The 25,813-nt window shown below is 27.5% G+C and overlaps 1 protein-coding gene across 1 annotated transcript; it reads right to left on the reverse strand.

Annotated features, from left to right (window-relative positions):
- Nucleotides 1-90: 90 nt before the first annotated feature.
- On the reverse strand, nucleotides 91-23,234 carry LOC132949346 (NADPH--cytochrome P450 reductase-like). The gene is made up of 13 exons (XM_061020196.1): nucleotides 23,156-23,234; nucleotides 18,330-18,528; nucleotides 14,703-14,898; nucleotides 8,184-8,333; nucleotides 7,079-7,203; nucleotides 6,362-6,550; nucleotides 5,531-5,766; nucleotides 5,334-5,467; nucleotides 3,758-4,122; nucleotides 3,520-3,623; nucleotides 2,854-2,963; nucleotides 2,617-2,738; nucleotides 91-2,547 (listed from the first exon to the last, which is right to left on the reverse strand). Exons 1-13 carry the CDS (start codon nucleotides 23,217-23,219, stop codon nucleotides 2,403-2,405), a joined length of 2,139 nt encoding a protein of 712 aa, XP_060876179.1. The 5' UTR covers nucleotides 23,220-23,234; the 3' UTR covers nucleotides 91-2,402.
- Between the last annotated feature and the right edge of the window lie 2,579 nt (nucleotides 23,235-25,813).

The raw sequence follows: 25,813 nt of genomic DNA on the forward strand, positions 1-25,813 counted from the left end.
TATAGTTAAAATATAAAATATGTATTAGGTAGAACTAATAACATGTTCAGGAAGAAGGTATCGTAAGTATAATCAATATTTATACATATATATTATATATATTAATAATATTTATTTGATAATAGTTCAAAACATTTAACACAATTGATGGTATTCAATGAGTTAGTTGTGTAATTATCACAGACAAGTTTACCTATTTCCTGTTAGTCTGAATAAAGGAAGATTCTTAAATGCTTACTACATTGTTAACGCTCATAAAAATATATCACAAAAAAGTACACCATTTTTTAAAAAATTGAAGAAAGTTTTAAAAATAAATAAATACATAAGAATTTAAATACATTTGTAACAAACCCATCATACCAGCACATTTTATATCAAAAAGTTATACAAACAAAATATATTTCTGTGAATACAAAATTAAAAATGAACCATTAAAATTTTTTTCACCATCACATAATTAAAGTACGTATTTAAAATCAAATCAACTTAAACAAGTTGAGTAATTTATCAATCATCATAGTGCCTACAACATCAATGTAATTATATTAATCCCACTACAAAAAAAATACAAGCAATTAAACATTGGCTTATATTTGTGGTAACTAGCAATTTAGCTGTGGAAGACTTTTGGAAAATGTTTTCATTACAATTACTAGGATAATCTAAAGTTAAGTCGACTAAAAAACCTAATATTTTGTATAGGGACCCAAATGAAAAAATATAATACATTAATACACGCCACGTTAAGTACACAATGAATGTTTTCACTATGAAAATGGTTAAAAATAAATAACCGAACATAATACAGTATTTTATTAAACAATAGGTAGGTATTAAAATAAGTTTCTCTTAAATTATTACAACATTTGTTTGAAAATAGCAATCATTTTATAATATTATGCCAACAAAATACCTAATTGCTTATAAAAATTATAATTATTCAGAAAATGTCTCACTCGTTTTTAGTTTTATCAGAGCATTTGCATACGATAAAAAAAATAAATAGTTTAGTTATAATATGAACAATTTTTAAGTATTTTTAAACAATACATTACAAAATACGGAGTTCAGGAATGTCACTTTCACTAAAGCAAAATACTTTACATTTCTTTTAATAGTATAGAACAAGGGTCAGCAAATGGTGGCCTGCGGACAAATTTATTACAACTCGCAGACAAGAAAATAAATTAAAAACCGATAGTATGATAGTATTATATGTTAGGTTTGCAGATTCGAAATGTGGCCCTTCAAAAATATTAATTGGTGATCACTGACATAGAATATATTCTACATATTACAGTCGACTTTCAATAATTCAAAGTTGATAGAACTCATGAAAAATATTGAATTACCATGATTAAAATTAACACTTTACTAAGCGGTTTTAAATATCAAGAGGGCAAAAACACAATTCGAATTACTGAGTTCTAAAATTTGTACCTATGGTAATAATTTAATAATTATCAGAAATAATAAGCTAAACGTATACACAATTTTAAGGTATTATTATTAGATAAATTATTAATGGTAAGATTATAAGAAAAATATTTTGGTGAATATACTTTCAATTGTTTAGCGTTGAACTTTGAATTGTCAAGTGTTGTAGGTTAGTTTTCCCCAAAATTGTACTACTAATTTTCTACTGTAATTAAATGAATTGTTTTTATTTGAATTACTGCGACATTTTTAAGGGAACAAGCAATTACTTTCAATTACAGAAAGTTTTAAATTATCAAGAGTCAACTGTGTAACTAAAATCTAACACATTTTTAATATTATTTTAATTCACATTATATACCATTATATAATATTGATATATGTCGAACTTGTTTTTATTTCAAATTACTTCAATAAAAATAATAAAAATAATGAATACATTTATAGTTAAAGATACCAAAAATATTGTATTTTGATTTAGTAATATTTTCCTGGATTTTATGAGTAAAAAAGAGAAGTATACTAATATAATATATAATTATAATTATTGGAAACCAAAAATAAATATATATAAGCAATTTACTTTAGTTTTGATTATACTTTTGAATGGTGTTATTGAGCATACTATTTATAAGGAAAAAATACCACTAATTTGTTGATTTAATAAAAATATTTATAATAATATATCTAATAGTTTTAATAGAAGTTATAAAATTTCCAACAGTAAAACATTTCATATATAATTTAAAATTGCTTTATAACGGAAATATTGTAATATTTTTTTTATACATTTTTCACAACAATATAAAATAATTAATAACTAAAACAGATAAGAAGCCAACATCTCTTTCATTTGTGTTGTTATTATTTTTTTTTAAATGTATTATTCTTTAAATGTTTCTTAAAAAAATTGTTCAACATTGTACATTTATAAAAAACAAAGTTTGTAACAGTGTCACAAATCAGCTCCACACATCAGCAGAATATCTTTTCTGTTGTTCCATTTTTTTAACGTAATTGAGTGCTTGACTATTGGTCATTTGACCTTTTTCCATGACAACTTTTTCAATAATATTATGCACATCCTTTGCCATGCTCCTTGCATCACTAAGCATTCGAAAAATTAATATCATATACATTTAAAATTATTTCACATTTTAGAGCAATGATACATACCCACAAACATATAAATGACCACTTTTTTCACCAATTATATTCCACAGTTCATCAGCATTTTGTTCTAACAAATGTGTCACATACTGCTTTTCAGGTTGGTCACGCGAAAATGCCAAATGTAGCTAAATTATTTCAAAAATAGTGAATAGTGAATTTGTTAAATATTATTTTGTCGAATATTATAGTAACAAATATATGTTAATAATGATGCAATATTAAAATACATTTTCAATTTACCTTTGTTAAGGTTCCATTAGCAACATATTCTTGTAATTCATTTTCATAAATGAAGTCTTCATCCTTCTTTCGACATCCAAAGTACAGAACCATTTCTCCTATTTCTCTGCCTATATAAGAAACAAAACATTTAATTAAAAAAAAAAGCGGGTATGTGATGTTGCTCTGCTGTACAGTAGGTTACTTGAATTCAATGATATAATAGCATTGTATAAGAAAAACGATTCTGAGCGGAAACGGTTTGTCAGTCTGGGTATTTTATATTGTTATTATTTATTATGGTCTGTAAGGTAAATTGATATTATAATATTATAACTTTTTATTCGTTTCTATGATCATAACAAAGCGTTAGAATTAAAAATCTCATATTAAGTGGTTTTTTGTAATTTGTTGGTGGTTTTTCCCGTTGCATTAAATAACTATAAAAAATCGAAAAATGACCTATCTAAAGTACCATCTTGATCCAATTTGCTAAAAGATAAGATACTATATGTTGAAATCGAAACATTCCTTCTGGTAGAAATTTTGTATACAGGATAAAAAAAATAAATAAATAAAATAAACACTATAGTAAAACCACTAGCTTCCTCGCTCCACTCAGAATCTAAAATATATCTTTAATGCATACATTTACGGAAAATATAATCAAAATTATAAACTACAAACCTTCTTTACGTGCATAATCTCTTTCTTGTATAAAACCTCGGAATGGTGCTAATCCAGTACCGGGACCAATCATTATAATTGGAGTTTGACTCTTAGGGGGCAATCTATAAATATAAATTGTATCAAGGCCTAAGTAACCCAACATTTTGAAGAATCATAAGCCAACATTAAGCATATAATGTGATTTTTTTAAAATTTATATTTAATTATTTTCATTTAAACTACATAAAATATTTACCTGAATTGAGATCGTCTAATATAAATAGGTATAGTAGGTTGTGGAAGTTCGTCATTGGTTGGTTTCAGTTGGGCTAATAAGTTAGTAGCAACACCTTTATTGACACGATTAGTAGGAGTAGTGTAGTCTACTAGAACTGCTGTAATATGAATAGATTTTGGGTACACTTTTGGTGACGAGGATATTGAATAATAACGACACTGCAATCGTGGAAGTAGTTCACATAAATGGTCCAAATTAGGTTTGACACTCGGTAAATCTTCCAAAATATGAACAATATTACGGTTATCACGCAAAATCCATTCATGAAATTCTTTTTTGCCCTCTGGGGTTGAGCTTGCCATAAGCTTTAATTTTTCTTGATCCTAAAACCAAACGAACAAAAAAAGTGGGTAAGTGGATGTCGCTCTGCTGTACAGTAGGTTACAAGTGGGTCACTGTAATGAATGATATTAAATTTGAATTCAAAATTATAATATCTTTGTATGGGAAAATTGATTCTGGGCAAAGCGGTTAGTCAGTCTATGATACTACCAAGTATATTTGATGATATTATTGTGAATAATATATAACATATTTACATGGAACCTTGTTTTAAATTTTCAACCCTTAGCTATAAAAGTTGAACATTTTATAAATTTTTAACTACAAAATAATTATTCAATTTTTAATTTGATAAATATTTTGTCAAAATTTGAACTTTAAATGCTTATGAAAAAAAATTGTGCCTATGTATTTTTAATATTTTTCAAGTGCTATTATAACAATATATCAGGAGACTTGCATTAAATTTTCACGTTTTTTACCCAACAAATAAAATTTTATTGATATTTATAGCAAAAAAAACTAAAAAAATTGAAAACTGATAATGTTCGTAAACAGCTCAAAAAGAGTCAAAATATTTTCAAAATGTTATGGTGTATTTGTTCATTTGTTTTTGAATAACAATAAAATAACAAAACCACTACAGGAGAAATTGTGTGAATATCCAATCTTGTAAAAATATATAATATATTATAGCAATAATTTGCTAATTTTCGTGATTTTTCCGTATTTTGTCAATATTTGAACTTTAAATGCCTATAAAAAAAAACTGCGACTAAGGATTTTTGATATTTTTTAAATGACATTGTAATACTATAGTAGGAACCTTGTATTAAATTTTCAAGCATTTATCATGTTTAGAAAATGTGAATATAAACTATTGAAAATTTCATGTATATACGTTAATTTGTTTTCAAGTTGCACCAAAAACCAATATCAATTTTGTCAAAAACCGTTTTGCGTAAAAATTCCCGTTTTCCCTTAATTTTTATGTTGTTTTTCCCTGCGCTATTGAAAACTATTGGGAATTTTAAATTTTGACCCAATGCACCAACTAGATTCATTTCCCCATCCAACAAGATACTGTTGAAGAAAATCAAAGCAGTTTTACTGCCCCAAACCGTGATGACAGACACACACAAAAAAAAAAAAACACATCATTGTAAAATCGATACATTCATCTTTCCACTCAGAATCTAAAATAATAAAATTTCATAATAAATAAATTAATGGTAATACAACAAAAACAAACCTTTGGATCACTTGCATATTCTATTAATTCTTTCATAATATGTGTGCGTGGATTTGAAGTTATATCCAAATAATAAGTTAAGGCTGTTCGATAAGTACAAGGACAAGGAAATGGATGTTTTTTACTGGATTCCTCTGCAAAAAAAAAATTAAGTAACATCAAATTTATATTAAACATGAAATATTACAAACTATTACCATCAGTGTTCAACAATGAAAATACAATATCTAGATCTGCATTTAACAATTCTCCAATTTTGTCTACTAATTCAGAAGAATTTTTGGGATAGACGGCCACATGATCTCCTGTGTCATACCTCATTTTTGATCCATCAATATCAAACTCAATATGCATACAAGAGCGATCACCTGACTTGTGGAGCTCACGATTAACTGATATTTTGGATAAATATGGGTTCTTAACATCAAATGGGCTGAAAAAATATACATCCAAATCAATAAATTATACACATAAAATCCTCATAAGGAGGATGCCAATCTCCCATGACGTGTTGTATCCGTTATACAAATGTACAACATAGAAAATTTACATTCAGCAGAATCAAATTTGTGTTGTTCGTTTTAATATTATGTGAATCGAGCACTCACAATCGACCGATCATCAAACTTAAAGTAACATAATTTTAGACACCCATAGTCTTTTATTGATATTGTAATTTTAAAGTAAGTTATAACTATGTAAAATATTATAATTTTAAAATTCTCATGACTATATTGTAGCATCTAGATTCTAGATAATATTATAGCCCCGGGGAGCTGTAATGCAAATTGTGGTTCTCTCCTCGGTCCTCGATAATACGAAGAAAAAAAAGGTAATATTATAACCTTTTAAGTTTAAATATGATAATAAGTCAATCATTTTAATATAAATTAATGTTAAATACACAAAATGTTATGATACTAAATGTACATTTTCTATGTTGTACAATTATAAAAAGAAGAATACAAATATGGGTTTGGTGTCCTCATATATAAGGTAATAAACTCAACATATTTAATAAAACTTACAATCTTTGGTTTTCATAAGATTTAAGTCGTGATATTTCACCCGAAAATATTCGCTCTGGTAAAACTTCAGAACAGTCTACTAATTTGTATTGTCTAATATTACTTTCTTCACCAGTTTCTTCAATACCATAATGGGAGCAAACACTATCCCATAATTTTTCTTTCCAAGAAACAAAGTCATCTTCAATACTAAAATATAAGTTAATATTAATTTATGTTTATTATTTAAATACTATAACATTAAAATGAAAAGTTAAGTTGAGTTAGAAAGGTTGTAAAAAAACACATATTAATACAAGAATTTAAATGTTTATGTTAGAGAAAATTGTTCTAGGTTTATCTAAACCTTAGAGGTGAGAACTAAATACTATTTATTTTTTTCATAACACTGCTAGAATTTTGTCATCAACTGGGTGTTTAAATTTTTTTCATAAAGAATATTCTTTTCAATTTAAGAAACATACTCGGCGACCAGTTTTTGTTGGTTGGTGTCATGCAAAGCTTGTCTATCATCCCCATGGTGCACATGGTCACCAAGAATATTTCCTAACCCAAATAGAGTATATTTTTAATCCTAGCATTGATAATAATAATAACATAATATATTATCTATTTAATTATAATAACAAGTCCTTTGATTGAAATGTATATTTTTAAAATAATATTTTATATTAAATTTAAATATGGTTTATGATGAAAAATAATATTAATATTTACTTGGCGTCATCATCTCCTAGACCAATTTCATGAACTCTAGTAGCACCCAATTCTTCCAAACGTTGATCAATGTAAATAGCAATTTCGTTATAGTGCTCATAAGTCTTATTTCCCAATCCAAATACCTGTAAGAAATAGAAGATAATTTAGACAATGAATAATATCTAAAAAAATCTATCTATACTTTGTTCAGCGAGAAAACCTACCGATCAAAATTGGTCCACCCGCGCAGACCATGCCACAGGGGAACCGGTTTCAATAGCAGGGTGACGCGGGGATGCGCAGAATCGGAAGTTTCTCTTGCTGAACAGAGTATATTATATAAATATATGAAACTAATAATAAATAAATAATTATGAATCTATATGCTAGTTGGTTCTTAAATACATTTGTGAGCTCGGTAATAGTAAAAGTTATAACAAAAATGTCATGATAGTTGATTATAAATTCATAATAGGAAAATATGTGTGGAAAAATGAGATAGTTCAACTAAAAAAAAAATAAATATTTAGATGTTATCATAATGAAAAAATTATATTTTATAAGTTGCTGGCTTTTTCCATACGGAAAACATATAACATGCATCAAACTCATGAATCAGTATTTTATAATTTATGTACTTTAATTTACAATTAGGTTTGTATAAATTGTATGTGTTTGAAACCTGATCAGTATATGTTAATAAAAATTATTATTGATTGGATTAAAATATACATTTGTTCACTATTCATGAATGTCAAATATAAATAGGATGAAATAAGCTATAACTTTGTGGTGACCTCCACTAACATCGGTATGAATTAAATTTAATTTAATTAACGCACGTAGACATTTTCTCAGATACCCATTAGTATAGGTAACATACAAGTTAGACAAGTAATAACAATTTTAATAAAAATACTGTTTTCTAAATAATTAAGTCCAAGATTTAGACTAAAGGTCTATTATGGTAAACTTAAAATGGGCAGTTGGGAATAAGAATATCAAGTAGAAATTATAAATATGAATGAATATAATAAAATTCAGTAACAGCAAGGAACAGCAGATTACTATTCTCCCTAACAATAACAATTTGAATTTGAAATTACCTTAATAAGATACTTACTGCATAATTCAATCCTTCTAGGTCGGCATCACCATTTTGAAGCCATTCGTAGAAATCCATTGCATTATCAGTCGGGTCTCCCTCACCATAAGTTGCTATACAAAAAATTGCCAATGACTTTTTTATTTCTTTCATTTCCACCAGGTCTGCCTAAAACCATAAATTAAAACAATTACAAAAATTAAACTAATAATTAATATTCATTATATATTATTAATGTTTATAGTTGGTTTATATTTTTAACTAACTTTTGATAATAATATAGTTTAGATAGATAAGAATTTTGTTAGTGATATAACACAAAAATATTTCAACAAATGATTCAACATAAAATGGTATAAGACATAAAATAAAATAATATTTTTTATTAGTTACAAATTAAAAGTTAGTACTGTATTGTAAATACATAGTGTCATTTGAAAATCAGTTTTTTATTATACGCTAAATCAAATTACTCATACTTTTTCAGAAAAATTCAACGAATTTAATTTTAAGTTATTACAGCGCCATAAACTTTAATAATAAATAAATTTATTTAAACGGTATGGTAAACCAATTAAAATACTTCATCTAATGTCTATATTATTTATTTTAAGTGCCTAATAAAAACACATTTAATACTTATACATTTTGTATATAGTAATACATCCAATAAGGTAATTCATTAATTTTAAAGTTATAGATGAATTTTGAATACGTAATATATTTTCAAGAAATAAAATTCTTGTTGAGGATTAAAAATAAAAATAATTTTTTGACTAAAAATGTAGACATGATATATAGATACGATACATGTTACTAAATACTGAAAGGTGTGTTGCAATAATAAATTTGAAAGAAAAAATTGATTCAAAAAAAAGGGAGGGGGAAAGTAATTCGTCATTGAGTAGGTTTACTGTAATTAATGTGTTAACATAAAAAAAGCTAACAAAACATTTGATGATGATTCCAAGAGTAATATACAATTATTTGTTTTTGTCAAAAAATGCTTTTGAATGAAAATTCCCATTTTTCCTTAATTTTTTTTTTTTGTTCTAACGATTGTTTAAGAGGACATTACACCTGTATGTGTTGTCTCCGTCTTACAAATGTAAAACATAGCAAAAACTATTTTTGGTGGGTAAGAACCACTCAGGCTGTAGTACAAGCTAAGCAACCAATTTTTCACACTATAAAGAGAACATTTACTGTGCAATGTTGTCATTATTTTATCAATATCAGAACTAAAAAAAAAGTTATTCAAGTTTGAATAACTCAAAAATAATGAAATTTTAAACAATAAAAACTTTTTTTGTATTTTTTATTAAAAACAAGTTGCACAGTCAATGTTATTCTCTTTCTAGTGCGAAAATTTGGTTGTGGTTGGATTACAGCCAGAGTAATTCTTACCTGCGAAAAACCTTTTTTTTTTTTACATTTGTAAGAGAACACACATAAAATACTGTCAATTTCAATTTTGACCTCTAAAAAGTATCAACTAGATGCAATTTGCTATCAGAAATCACTCTCAAAGTTGAAGATTGAAGCATATTTTCTACTATTTATCGTGTATACATTTTTCAAAAAATTTGGTTACCAAAATGTTACTAATAATTAAAAGTTGATATTATGTCCGAGAGTAGTTGATGTCAGTCACACTCATGATAATGAAATAAGTTTATGGTAGGTACCTATGATTCTTTATTTTAACACATTGTTTATGCGTATTGGGTTCATATATTTTACATTGTAACATTGACCTTTAAATATCTTAATATATCTATTTTTATACTTACAATTATTAAATAAATAGGTTAAGTAAAAAAATTTTACAAGAATGGGGAAAATTAAAGCTAAAGAATACTAAAAAATTAAAAATTAAGCAATTATAATGAAGCTGAACACCGCGTCGTATATTACTAGCTTATTTTTATACATAAATACAGTGGAACCTCAGTATCTTGAAGTCTTAATTAAAAGCGCGTATAATATGAGAAATTAAGAACCTCTTGTTAAATAATAATATTTTACAGTTCTCGGAGCTAATTCAAGGGTTGACTACATTTACTTTCTACTTTCATTTACCCAAAATTGGGAGCCAATTCAATGACCGCCCTTCAAAGTAGCTACTAGACTCAATTTCCAGCAAATATAATAGGCTACTTGAAACTTTTAAAGCATTTCTTTTGCCCAAAAACTAATGTTTATAGCAAAAAAAAAGAAAACATCTTTGTAAAATCAATACATTCCTTGATACACTCAGAATCTAAAATGTAAATACAATTTGGAAGCACTCTTTAAAATTAGATAATGTTACGACAAACAGTGGAAAAAACATAACATCTGCTTCAGAATAATGATCCAAATGGCTGTCATATAGTATGCGGTCTACCGGTGAATTTACGAGTATAGTATGCGATCTACCGGTGAATTTACGAATATAGTATGCGGTCTACCGAAAATAAATAAATTAAAAACTATATCATAATATTATAGTATAATTAAAATAGTAGTAATACCTAGTAAAAAATTAATTGTTAAAAATTTGTTTGTCAAAAAAATTATTGTCAATGAATATAAATAAATATAATATAATATGTTATACAAAAATTTCCGCCATATCTCTCAAAAATGCATTAAATAAATCCGATTTATTTAATCCTCGCCACCATGTTTCCATGAAATACCTGCAATAATATGTATTATTATTTGGTTGATTCGTCACTTCTAATAATTAAATAAAAATCTTTTGCCAACATTTTGAGTGTATAAACTATAAACTGTGGTGTCGCGCAATAAATGACGTACTGAGCTATTGAGCCCATACTTTTACAAAATGTTGAAGTATTGTTATCTGTGTATAAGGCAATAAAGATAAAGTGTTGACCGAAAAAAAAAGTGTAGAAAAACTTAAGCCTATGTAAAAACTGGCCGGTCGCAGGTAGACCGCATCCTACAGCGGCCGGTAGAACGCGTTTGCCAGTAGACCGCATACTATATGACAGCCGATTCAAATAGTTTGCTTTGGTTCCTGATTTATTTCAAAGAGTACATCTGAATTGGTTTCCAGTTAGTATAAAATAATATACTAAATAATATGGTTGAACCATGTTGATGACATTTTTCTTTTCAATTTTTATACTACCTATGTAACAAAAGATTAAAGAATTGTTTACTTTTAGTAGGTAAAGATGAAATGGTTTGAAAAAATTACAAGATAATGATTTGATTTATAGTTAATTTTTTGTGTAAAATACAATTATCAAATGAAAATTAGAAACAATTACATGAGATTACGTTAGATAACATTATAATATATGAATAGCTTGATATCATGCATTTTCCTTATGATATAATATATATTGATTATGTAACACATTACACATAAAATATTAATATCGTTTAAATGAAATATAATGATTTAAAATGTTTAAGTAATTAATTCCAGTAGAAACTAATTCAAATGAACAATGAACCAAATAGTTACACATTTAAATAATCCAGGAATCAACTTGAACAACAGATAGTTAAATATACAATAATTGTTTCGTAAATTTGGATCTTGATTTTTTGGGCGAGAACCAATTTGAATCTATAACATTTAGTAGTCTTAACACAAGTACACAACTAAATAGAATTATTGAAAATCATAATTATTGACATTTAACCATTATTGCCATAACTCATAACATTTATAGGTTACTTAAAATTATAATTTATAATTCTAACAAGGCTGAAATATTTCAAGATATATTATAAATTATCAAAAATAAAAAAAATTATGGATTTAAACATTTAGATATGAAATGTACGAAACTGAATAGGTATCTGCATAATGTTATAATATAATATTATATGATTATTTATTATTATAAATGAGTTTTAATATAAACTAATTTTAGTATTGTGATATCTACAATACTAGATTATGATTAGGTTACCATACCTAGATTACCATCGAGTGTAAATATTAATTATTGTTAAAATTAATATCAACATATTTTATTAATTATATTGAAATATGTTACAAAACCATTATAATAATTAATAAAATATACATAATACTAAATCGAAATGTAAATATGAATAGGTTAGGTTAGTTATATTTACATTTACTGTTAGGATTTTAAAGTAAATGCTTTTATTTTTTTAAATAATATAATTTTCTTTTTATTAAAATAGAACAACTTAATTTTACTTTTTTTCACATATGAATGTTTTTTTTTTTTTGCTTTTTTCTGTATGAATACTATTATTGATATTTCTTGTTAAATTATATTGTATATTAATATGTATTACAATAATTAATACTGCTTCAAATTTTGAATCCTAGACTAATAAGATTTAGCAGTGGTGCCGAAGTCCATATTAAGGTCGGGCCATACCTTTTATTTACACCATAGCTTTATTATGAGTAAATATACGGTATCTCTACATTAAATAATTAAGATATTGAGGCCATGAAGTTTCAAAATCATTGCCCTAACACATTTTAAAAACTTCGGCACCACCGAGACCTAAATTTATAATTTATTTAATTGTTTAAATTTAACACCCCAAAAAATAAAGATAACAAGAAATGTACCATACAAACTTAAATCTAGTAATATACAAAAAAAGAAAATTCATAGTAAGAAAATACAATAGGTACAATAGGGTTATGCATATTGACCGTTTCTAATGAGTTCAATATAGGCAATTTTCTATTTGTGTTCATGCTTATGTAAATATTTGCGTAGTAAGTGATCATTAGTGGGAGTGACTGTGTATAAAATAAATAGCGAAGCGCACCTGCACGTGCACGTACATGTCAATAACGCAGCACTTTACACATTAATTACAAATGTGAATTTTAGTGAAATACTGAAACTTAGTTTCGTATTTCCAATAATATAGCTTATTGAGCGACATTACAGTATGAACACTTACTATAAAAATTGAAGAGAAGAAGTTTATTTAGGCTTGTATGAGAGTCGATTTTCGATATTTTACTTTTTGAATTTGAATTATTGAGTTAAGTAATTAAAATAACAAAAATTGACTTTAAAAAACAGACATGGATTAACTTATCTTCTACAATATTGATAATAGGCGTATTTACTCTCAAACCGCTCAATAAACCATATTATTGGAAATACAAAAATACATTTCCATAGAATTTTTGAATACTATTCATAACAATATTTTTTAATTTAGCTAGAGTCAAAACAAAAATCTTAATTAGGTATATTATTACAATATTTCAAAAGTCGGTACTCCAGACTATTTGCATTTAAGTTGTTAGAGTACTGAGGAACCAGAAAGGGAGGATTGTTTCTAGAATTAAAAGCTGGTACTCTAAAGTAAATTTTTTGTAAGAACTTTGGGCATATTAACAGTCCAGAAATTAACTTGTAAAGAAAAGCTACAACATTATATAATATTATATTGTACATATTAAAAAAAAAAAATTATAATTTTAAGATGACTTTAATCGTTTTTAATTAGTTATTAAGATCAGAGAATGATCATCGGCCTACTACGAAACTGGAAATTTCCTGTTTGTATTAATATGCATTTTGGGCAATGAGGCAATTTTTTGAATAGGTACATAAATTAGAATAATGAATAACAATACCTATTATACTATACTAGACTCAATAGTGTTGCTTGGAATTCAGGAAACTGGAAAACCATATAACTTATAAAATGTATTAATATATTATTATGTAAGTACTTGGACGGGCATGATAATTTAAAGTACAAACTCAAAAACACTCACAATGTATACTAGTATTTTTTTTTATGAAAATAGATTGTCTGATATATTAGAACATGCATGTTTCTAGGTTTCTAAGGCATCCTACAGTTACAACTATGTACTATTAGTAATGACTTCCTGTAGCCGGTTTTATCAAAAAATATAATAGTTTATGCTTTAGTTAAAAATATGTTTTTATAGATTTTGCATTTCCAAATTATTTACTTAATTTAGTAATTTAAATATATTTTATGCTAATGTAATAATTAAAATATGTTTAATGTTCGACTATATATTTTTCATTACAAAATAATATTGTACACTGTGACATTGGATCACTATAAAGAAAAAAAACCTTGTATTTTATGGGCACAGTAGTTAAATGACCTTCAACTTCTATTTCAATTGAAACTCTCAATTTTATACTTGTTACCAAATCATTTTACAAACTGTCAACATTCAATATCAATTATTGGGCATAAGAAATCATCAAATAAATTTGAATTTCAGCATTATCTAGGGATAAATTATTTGAAACTAAATATTACACATAATCAACTTCAAACACATATCAAATAAAATAATTAATGGCATAATTGTACCAAAAGATTTAATTATGTTGCACAAGTTGAAAAAAAAGTATCAAAAATGTTATATTATAGGTTTTATAGTATAATTTTTAAATGCGCGCATTTCCATACCAAAACATTAACGCATATTAAAATAATACTTATTATTCTGTCATTAATAAACACAAACATATGTTAAACATTTACTCAATTATTTAAACTTATATTTACCATATCACATTCTTCAGGATCGGCTACCATTCCTTTCATTTTATATCTGGCCCCTTCTTTGGCTATTCTTCCAGCAAATTCTTCTGCAGTCCCAGTTTGACTTCCATAAAATACTACTAAACTACGACCGGTTGATTTTAGTTTTTTTATAAAAGAACTATTGGAGGTCTGCTCAATAGAACTCAACGAAGATGGCCTGAACAATTCAAATTCAATTTTTAGTGATTGAATATAATTTAAAATATAATAAATCTATATGATAGCCATATAAATTATACAATAACTGTTTAACCATTTTAACCCGACATTAGTCGCTCAAGTGCTATTTTATTTTCTATAGAGGTATTGCATCAACCTTTGGGGCTTTATTATTTCCCCAAAATAAGTTAACCGAATAAAGTATATAATTGTAGGGGATTGGTTTAACTTGGATCCCTTATAAATTTGGTATGCTGATACTAAGGGTGTATAACATTTAAAAATGTTTAAAGCAACCTTTGGCTATTTTTTAATTTGCAGTTTACCTTCAATTTGTGTACTACTTAACTAAAAATATGAATATAGTATGCGGTTTATTAAGTTTTGTGTTCTATTTTTGTTTATTTATTAACTTTAGATAGAATATGTCATCATAGCATTATTGGTATTATCATTATTTTTAATCAATTTATACATTTTATCTTTGATTTTCCCAGTGCCTATCATCGATAAAATCAATAGGTAACGTATGTCGCTAAATATAAGCGAGTGGTAGTGAGGCGAAGAGAGAGTGTACAACCTGCATAACAACAGTATAGATTGTTTAGTGTCATTGGTGGTACATAGAACTTAATAGTATATCACAAAGATGGGCAACTGGCAACTGTACCATTTTTAATTGGCCCGTGCTACATTTCATAATACTTTATAAAAAAATAAAATGATAGGATTTTTCTGTAATTTATTTTATTATATTAATAAAATTATTAAAATCGATATAATGTTTATTGTAAAATGTAGATACGAATTCTTATTTAATATTGAACTATTGAATGTCATAATATTATATTATTTATAGGGGCATAGTTAATACACTTTTTTTTTTTTGTTATCAATATTTTCTGGCCCACTAGATTTTTGAACTCAAAAAATTGGCCCTCTTGTAACATTGAGTTGCCCATTACTGGTATATTAGATAAACTCAGAAGCAAGAATATATTAGAAGCAAACTTTTTAAAATGCTTGTAAAAGAATTGTAAAGCATTTTTTTGACTGAAGAATCCACAGTTAAATCCTTGCAAGATTATGCCCTGCTACCTTGTTCAACACAATGCCACAAATGTGGTAGTGAAGTGAAACCGTATCAAAGAAATGACCGAGGAAAACTACAAGAAGTTTTCAGCTGTGGAAAAAAGGTTCCTAACTACCCAAATGGTACTTAAAGAAAATTAATTTTGTACATACGCCAACACAAATAGCGGAAAAACTAGTGGACTAAGTCTCAGTGAAATCATTGAGATTGAGTACTTTTAGGTTACTGAAAATCAACTTGTTCAAATAGTAAAATTAATAGAAAGATCTAAAAATACTGCTTTTCACTGAATTCATCTCTGTAGAAATATCTCTGAACGTCCTTTTTAACAAAACAAAACATTTTGGAGATCCTGGTAAGGTATTTCAAATTGACAAAATATGTTTGTTGCCTGGTGAACGGAAAATAATAAGGGGAGCTTTTGACTTGCCGTTTTAAAAACTGCATTTAAATTTAGACAAGATGATGAAGAAGACACTAATCAGTAATAACAATTATGGTTGAAGAATTGGTGGACCAAGAGAAGTTGGATTATGTTATGTTTTAGAAAATGGTTAGACGGATGTAAGATTTTTTACTGTGAGTAAGGCTTAATTTTGGGGAGGGCAGAAGTACAAAAAATGGCTAAACACAGTGTAAAACATAGGGAAACTATGTCAACTGGGGGGGGGGGGGGGAATGCTCCTTTTGTACCCCTTCACTATTAAAGCATTTTGTGGGTCCGGAAACCAGTGCTAATACACAATGAATAGTAAGTCTTTGGAGGTCTTTCAGATTTTATTCTTAAGAATTCATTATTATTATTCTTTTTCTTATCTTGCATACCAATTATATTATAATATTATTGTACTAGTTGGCCCATGTGTTACAATTACAGAGGTGTGATAAATGGTATAATATGTTCTTGAAGTATGTAAAAAAATTAATTTTTTTATGTATGTTCCAAAAACCATAGAGGAGCACGTTAAGCTATTACGTTTTAATATTGAATATCTGAAAATGTATTTGAAGAAGGGATTATTTTCTACATCCTATAGTCGAAAAAATGTGTTTGTTAAGTGCATTTCTATTAGTCACAGTTGCCCATGATGTTGGTGAGCTGCGTATCCATTATTATTATTATTAGAGACGTTGGCCAATGGTAAATTTTTGTTTCAATTTAAACATAGTTTTTAACGAAGTAGGGCATTTAACGAAAAGTGATTGAACGATGTCAGAAGCAGAAGCAATAACGCACCGTAAGGTGTGCGGTTTATTGAATATGGTACAGTATTCGTTGAGAAAAATGGATGTTGACATTAGAAATAATATATATGATTATAATCTTAAATTACAAAATTTCAATTTATAGTTTGAGTAATTGTTTTGAGAGATTTGTTAGGAGTTATAGACATACTCAGTACAATACTACAATTCAAAACAGCTACATTAGGGAAGATTGAAATTATTATTAATAGTGTCAGTCAATGAGTCATATCAAAATATGAGAACAGATAAGGTATTTTCAGAAATATGGTTAAAAATCGTAAAATGTTGAGAAAAAATTACATATTATTGGACGTTTCCCATCCAGCTAAGTGAACTTCTATGTTCATACTAAGACTATGATATTCAAAGAAAACTATTTACAAACACAATTTTTACAGTGTCAAAACAAGATCAAATAATTTAATAAATTTCCATTTGGAGACCACTACCAGACCTAGCTAATGACATTGTTTTAGACAAAATATTTAACACACTTGCAACGTTGCAACTATTGATAGGAAATTATGTTTAACACATTTTAAATTTTAATAAAATAAAAAAATAAAATATGTTAAATTTTTTTTCAAATTAAGGTATTGTGAATAATAGTATAATCTAAATATTGGTAATATGTCATGTCAGGGGGTATGGAGGGAAAATCTCCCTAAGACTATGTGAGCGATACATAATTATTATAGCACCCCCCAATATTTGAACTTTAGTTACGCCACTGGGTAGACCACGTTCATTGATAGACTGCATATTATGAGATAGTCCAACCTTCATTTAATTAAATTTTTCATACACATAGGGTTGCTATGCGGTTTGTATTTCTTTAGTATGTTTATACTTTTGCATTTGCAATATAACATTATAAATTATTATGTTACAATATTGTTATCAGTTATTACATTATTAATTTATATTAAATTTTAAAACTACCTGAAAGACTAAAAAAATAATACAATAGAGTAGGTACTCAGACGACAAAAATGATATTTAAATATAAATAATTTATGATAAAGCTAATATAACAATGTCATAGAAAGCAATTTATGTATATGTTGAAAAATAAAGATAATACTTACTGAATAGTATAGGGTTTTTTTTCTGAAGAACTTGACTGTTTATCTCTTTTTATGTACCAAAAATATGCAACTGTTACAATAACCACTAAAAGACCAATATCTAAAGTACTAATCAATGGCTCTTCTGAAACAACAGTTGAAGCAATTTTCTCTTCTTTAGAATTCTCCATTTTAATTTTTAATTTCAAAAACTTGGTAACTGAAACATGTATTAAACAAAATATTATATTTAGTTAGGTAACAAGTGGTATTTAATTTGTATGGGGAATTTTTAGCTTTTAGGTAGGTATATATTAATATATATTCTAATTCTATATAATATATAGTTAGACTACTAATTATTATAATTCATTTTTAATTGGTAACGACTACAGAATATTAATTGAAAAGACCTTTAACTTAACCTTGTGAATTTAAATAATCAGTATTCACTAACCAGGAACATGAAGAGTTTGAGGAGGGGTTTCAACCCCTCCACCAATGAAATGTTATATGAAAACATTTATAACTTATAATTTAAAAATTATAACTATTTTTGTAACTATGTTAGGTACAGTTTTAATAAAAAACTAGTAACCTACATTTGTTAATGGTTATGCTTATGATTTACAATGCCCCTCCCACCATTAAATGTTTTTTTTTTATTATAAATTACTATCACTAATATTTAAGTAAGTTTTATGATAACTACCTATATACAGATTTGTATTTACATTTGTATCATGGTCAATTAAAATTTAAAAGACAATAATAAATCAGTGAGTAAGTCACTTCTAAATTTGTACACAACATTGAAATTACAGCTTCACTTCAAAAATTAATTATGAAGGTGGCAAAATAACTAGGTACTTTAAATACTTATTTTGCTACTTACTATTTTTTTACTATATTTAATATTTTGTTTATAATCATTAGGACATATTAGACATTCATTGTTTTAATACAAGAGCAAATTTCTTGCTTATTGCCTATTGGTGTTATAATAGATGAGTGGATTAAAGCCACTTAACTCTACTTATATAAATTGTAAATATGTATACAGTAGAAGGTGCTTATTACTTATTAGGAACATTTTTGGACTAAGTTGAAATGTGGCAAACAACCTATTGATTCTAATGGGCGATTGGTTTCTTCTTATAGTAGGCCGACCCGTCCTTAGACATTTTGTTTCAATAGCGCTATTATATCAATTATCTATGTTCCTATTAAGAGGCTTATACTCTATATTTATAATAAAGTAATACCTATTTACCTATTTGATATCTGTAAAATAAAATATTATTAAAAATATTCTGCAAAGTTGATGGATAATTATAAATAATAAACTGATTGCAGTATTATAGAACGATTAAACACATTTGATATTATATAATAATATCCAACATTCACAAACACCGTATGACCAAACATGAGCATTAAGTTCATTAAATCATGTTGAGTCAAACAAATGCAGTCACTGAATGCAGTAAGCACAACGAAACAAGAAAAACAATATCCTTCAACAAATCAAACTAGCACTACCACCAGTCCAGCAGTCCAAAAATTAATATTTTGAGGTACTTTTAACATACAAATATAACTGATCTTATTTTAAAAATAACTATACAATTGATATACCTATGTCAGTAATTTTAACTATAGGTAAAGTGAGTCATAAAATGTAATATTGGTGTTTAAAGTGAATCAATCACTTTTTTTTTGTGCTTTATTGTAGCGCCATAAAAAAGTTAATAATATAAACCAAATTCATTTACTGTCGCTGGCAATCATGTGACGCGGTAGTAAATAGTAATGATCAACTATGGGCGCTGGTGGTCACAAACGTATACAATTTGAGAATTACAGCTGATGACTACCGGCTGTCACATAGTAGAAGAAATTATACAACAGATTTTTAAGTAAGTATAATCTGAATTTAAATTTAAAGCTACAGCATTGATGTATGAACTTTATCATATTTGTAATCCCTATTTTAACATTATATCAATATAATATTTAAAATAATAATAATATAACATAAAGACACTAGTAAATGTGTATTGTAGCCTGTATATTGTATAAAAAATTTATTTCGAGGACATTTTAAAAAATGAAAATATTATGTTACCTACATATTATTCTCATAATATTACCAACCATATCCTCAAAATAATATTAGGTAGTTATCAAAGTAATTAATTAATTCATTTTTTTAATTTGATTCAATATAGGTTATCTAAGCAAGATAATTAATTTAAAGATTTTTATCAAGAAATTATTTATATACCTATTGTATATTAGTAACATTGCTATTTTATCACCCTCCTTAATTAATAAATTTGTTTCAAGTAAATATAAATATGGTTTGTACAAACGCTAGGTATACATTGAAACAGAGTTAAAAATAAAAAATGTATAGGTATTTACATGTATTTGCTAACTAAAATTATAATCATTAACATTAATTTAATAGGTTTTGTATAGTATTTCAGGTACACATTATAGTACGAGTTATAGTATTATAGCTACATTTCTATTGTAACGGATGATAACAAATTTATCAAATATTTTGACTGAATAATTATTTAAATTCCCATCTATTTTGTTTTAATTATTATACTAATAGAATTAATAACTTAATAGATTAGGGAAACAGAGACTTTCATGACTTTATGATTGGTTTCAATTTTAAATAGGCAATGAATAATAATAATTTATATATTAAGCATAATCAGAAACCAAAGACTTCAATGGGCTGAACATGCTTTGCGAAGTCGGAAATCGGAATCAACTTATAACTTATAAGGATGGTTATGGACGAGAACCCAGTTAATAAAAGACCACCGGGGAGACCCAGATTGAGGTGGGAAGATGTCATAAGAAAAAACGTGGAGGACTGGATTGGAAAGCACGAGCGGCTGATAGGGAAGGCTGGAGAAATGGATGTGTGACAGAATGGTCTTGGTGGCCGACAAACCCAAGAAGAAGAAGATGGGATATTGGGTTTATAGAAGATAAGTTATTTATAGACCGATAAGATGCATTTATATTTAAATACTTATGATCCTGCATATTTAATTTACTCTTTTAAGTAAAGGATTAAAAAAGGGATTGATTTTGAACCATTTAAGTAAATCATACTTACATAACAAAATTAAATATATATATTTAGACAAATTAAAGTTTTATTTTAGTGATGGCATCTTAAGAAAAAAATAAAACAATTCAATATAATGCAAAAATAGTCTTAATGGTTTAAATAATATTAGTTTTAAATTTTAGATCTCGACTATAACAAAGTAAGTATTTTATCAATATTATATCATAACCTACTAGAATACTTTTTGACTTCAATTAGCTTATGTTTGTCTTAACAGGCAGTGACACACTGACACCATTGATGACCAATCCCTATAATCTATATCCGCAATAGGTACTTGGATTTAGGTGGTGGGTTACTGAGTCCTCAGCCTCTAGTTCCTACCTAATCAAAAGCAAAATTTCAATAGTAAAAACTGCTGATGCTGATGTCCTCTATTGTCAGTTTTGTGATCATCGACACAATGAGCAAATCACCCCCATACTCACACCATTCCATTCAATATGTATTTAATAACGACTATGCATATTAATTTATTAATATAAAATAAGAAAATATTCTTGTAGTTCTTATCTGGTTAGTTCAACTACAATTTGCATAAATAATGAAGATTCTAATTTCAAAACTGAGAGTGCTAAGCACACCCAAGATTCCTTCCAAATTACACCTATATACTTGATACATTTTAATTATTAGCCCAAATTCTATTATTATTAGGAACAATTTATTATTTATTGTAGTATACAATATAATTAGATTTAAATAGACAGGTGTTGTAAATTAAATAAGTACCTATACAATTGTTTTTTTTTGTTGTTTATCAATTGTTCATAAGGTAGTGGGGTATTGTATACATTTTGAATGTTATTCATTAATATTACTTTAAATTGATTTCAGTGATATTGATAATAGTTGCCTATATTTCACATATAAATATAAATACATATTTTATTAAAATTATTAAAAGCACCTATATGTACCTACAAATAATTAATAAATAGTATTTTAACACAATTTCAACAAAGTTAATAGTTTGGTATTTGTAATAATGTATTAGTAACCTACTTATCTATATTATAATAGGTAATTGTCTAAAGGTAACAAATGTATGAACTAAGTGGTGACTGCCAAGTAAGTACCTTTCTAACATAGAATTTGGTTTTGTTAAGAAATTCAATTTTCAATATTAGAAGATAAGATTATTATTCAGACATAGATTGGTAAGATACATATAAAATATAGTAGATTGTATTCACAATATTAACTATAAGCAGTACCTATATTAAGGTACCTAGTACATTTTTAGATACCTACCTATTTTTAAATTTTTAATATCAACTGAATTGTCAATAAATTTGATATAATTTAAAATAAACAACGACACTTCGGTTGAAAGCATATTATTATGAGATTACATAAGTACTAACTTATTTACTTATGTTTTGATAGTCTTTAAAACGTATACATTCAAAACCATGTAACTGGTTAGTGGTTTTGTATTACATTAGTTCCAACAATAATATTGAGAAAATTACGGATTTAAGCATTACCTAATCAATGATTAAATATAATATTATGCTGGTTATCTTCAATTTGACATTGGAAAAAAATGAAATCACATTAACACGATTTTTTCATTCAACACAAATGTGTTACGTGTCTGCTCGGGGATAATAGTATTAATATTTCGTGGACACACATTACCAAATAGGTAAGTGTCATCACGTCATAACTATATCAATTTTACCTGTAGAATGGACGCAGGTACAACTTACAGAGCGAGTAATAAGAGTCTGATTTGCAATGTACATTATGTTTAGCGGTTTTAATTTTTTATTAAGGATACCTAATAATACGTCTGCGTGTAGGTAAATCCGAAAACGACAGAAACCAACACAACAAACGTCAAAAGTAATGACTAATGAATAATGATTAAAATTAATCATGATAATATGCAAATGCCAGAATGCGACGGGTCGATTTGGCCAATACAGGATTACGTAGAATAATCATAATAATAATAATATGATACTAAGATTATCATGATAGTCGATAGGCAAACCCTGGGGCATGGACAAGGTTAATATAAATAGAAAAAATATATTAAGTACTTACATTAACCTTGGGGCATGGGTAGATACCACATACTTCTATACTACACCATATAGACATAATATATTGAAGTACCTACTATAATATAGAAATCTGTGGTAGGTACTTACACTATTATTGACGACCAAACGGCTGCTACTTTTCATAAATCCAAAGAGATAACAGCACGGGTGTAAAATATGATATCGCCGTCGGTATGTTGTAATACAATTATATTTTATGGTCAACACACCATAATAATAACAACAATTATTGTATATAAAAATAATAATACAACGATATTATACTAACGATACGACAATAATAATGATAATGTTATTTCGTACTCAGAACCGGATACGCGTGCGCGACGAACGCCGAAACGAAACTAGCGAAGTAGCGACTACAAGTAGAATAATATACTACTACTACTACTACTACTACTACTACTACTTCTACTACTACTAGTCCTACTACGATTACACTACGGTGACGTCACAGCAGAGGAGGCTCGCGGACGTCGTAGATTCGTAGCCGATCGTGCCGCGATAACGAAGACAATATTTGATTTGATTATCGAACAACGAAAAAATTCGAATTTCTCTTTTACCGAAAAATGTTTCTATATAGTTCTCGTTCTCGCGCACCCGCGCCACGTAGGTATAATATTATAATATATTTTATAATGTATAATAATAATAATTACTATCGATAATAGTGATAACTGATAATACTACCGCTGCTACGATCCCGAAACCGATTTAGTACTAAATTCCACGATTCACGAATGTCATCACCGACTCTAACTGCGACTGCCGACGAGCGGTTTGCATTGAAATCGGCACATCCGCACATGCGCGCGCACTGTGCGTGCGTCTTAATATATAATATTATACGCTTACACGGCCGAACCGATTACCTTACACCGAATATTTCACTATTAATATTGTCATTTATTATTTTTCAATGAGTTTACGAGTGTAGTGTAATTAATACAATTTACGCACAGTGTACATAATATGTTGGTTATGGATTATGCGATTTTAGTGTATAATGTATATTATTAATATTATTTATATTTTATAATAATGTGTATGAATAAAACGAATAGATTCTATATCGTGTGATTTGCGAGGAAGTGTAGGTATACGTAAATAAATCGGGAAGCTAAATTATCAAGAAAAAAAAACCTGTCCGACTGCCTTGAAAACTAAAAAGAAAGACTATACGGTCAGTACGGTTTAACGATTACAGTATACACTTAACAGTATACGTCATGCATACGAGTGTCCAGATTCTCGGAATTCAAAATAGCACAGGCTTGTCAAACGTCAAGTTTCAACTGGGCCAAAAATATTAAATAAAATACTACGCTGGCCGCCCAAAAATACTTATTGAAAAAATCGTATAAAATACATACATGAAATAAAATTTGTATTTATTTTCACTTAATTTTCCAATAAACCTAGAGGCTATAGCCGTATACGGGCCGCAAAAAAAAGTCGTGGGCCACGTGTTTGACATGCCTTCAGCCTTGTGTAGCACTAGCATTAGGCGCTGTAGCCTATCTGCCTATAGAGTATTCTATATAAGTATTAACAGTGGTGTACGCAGGATTTTTAAATGGGTGGGAGCTTGAAAATTAGTTTTTTTTTTTTAAATGGCGTTTATTGAAATTTACAATCTGCACATTATATACAATAAGTAAATATGATATGGTATAATAAAATAATATAAAAATGGATTTGAGTAACGTGTAGGAAGGCTCGCAGTCGAGTCACCTTTTACAATAAATTAAAAATTTTATGAGTAGGTAATATAAATGTATTTTATAGGTTAAGAAGACCTCGGCACAAGTTGCGTTTGAGACGTCTTGTGGGGTGTCAGGAAGCCAGTTGAGAGATGAGGTGGTCGTGGTTCATAAGGAGTTCCCCATGAAACCTTTTGTAGAAATTAGTGGCTGTGTGATGGTTTTGATTTGAAGGTCATCGTGAAATAATTTGTTCGTTATGTACCAGGGAGCTTTGGCAATGATACGGAGACAAATTGATTGAAAAGCTTGAATCGTTTGAGTATTGGATTTTTTGGCTGGGCCCCAGAGTATATGATGCCATATGTCCAGATGGGACGTAGGAGACATTTGTATATAAGAATTTTGTTTTGAATGTTGATATTGGATCTTAGTAAGGGCCTTAGTTGGTGAAGTCTGCTGTTAAACTTTTTTCGTTTGTCCATGAGATGAGGACCCCAAGTAAGTCTTCTATCTAGTGTAAGACCGAGATATTTAACTTGGGTGCAATGTGAAATAGTATGA

The sequence above is a fragment of the Metopolophium dirhodum genome, chromosome 7, assembly GCF_019925205.1.
Source record: "Metopolophium dirhodum isolate CAU chromosome 7, ASM1992520v1, whole genome shotgun sequence".
NCBI lineage: Eukaryota > Metazoa > Arthropoda > Insecta > Hemiptera > Aphididae > Metopolophium > Metopolophium dirhodum.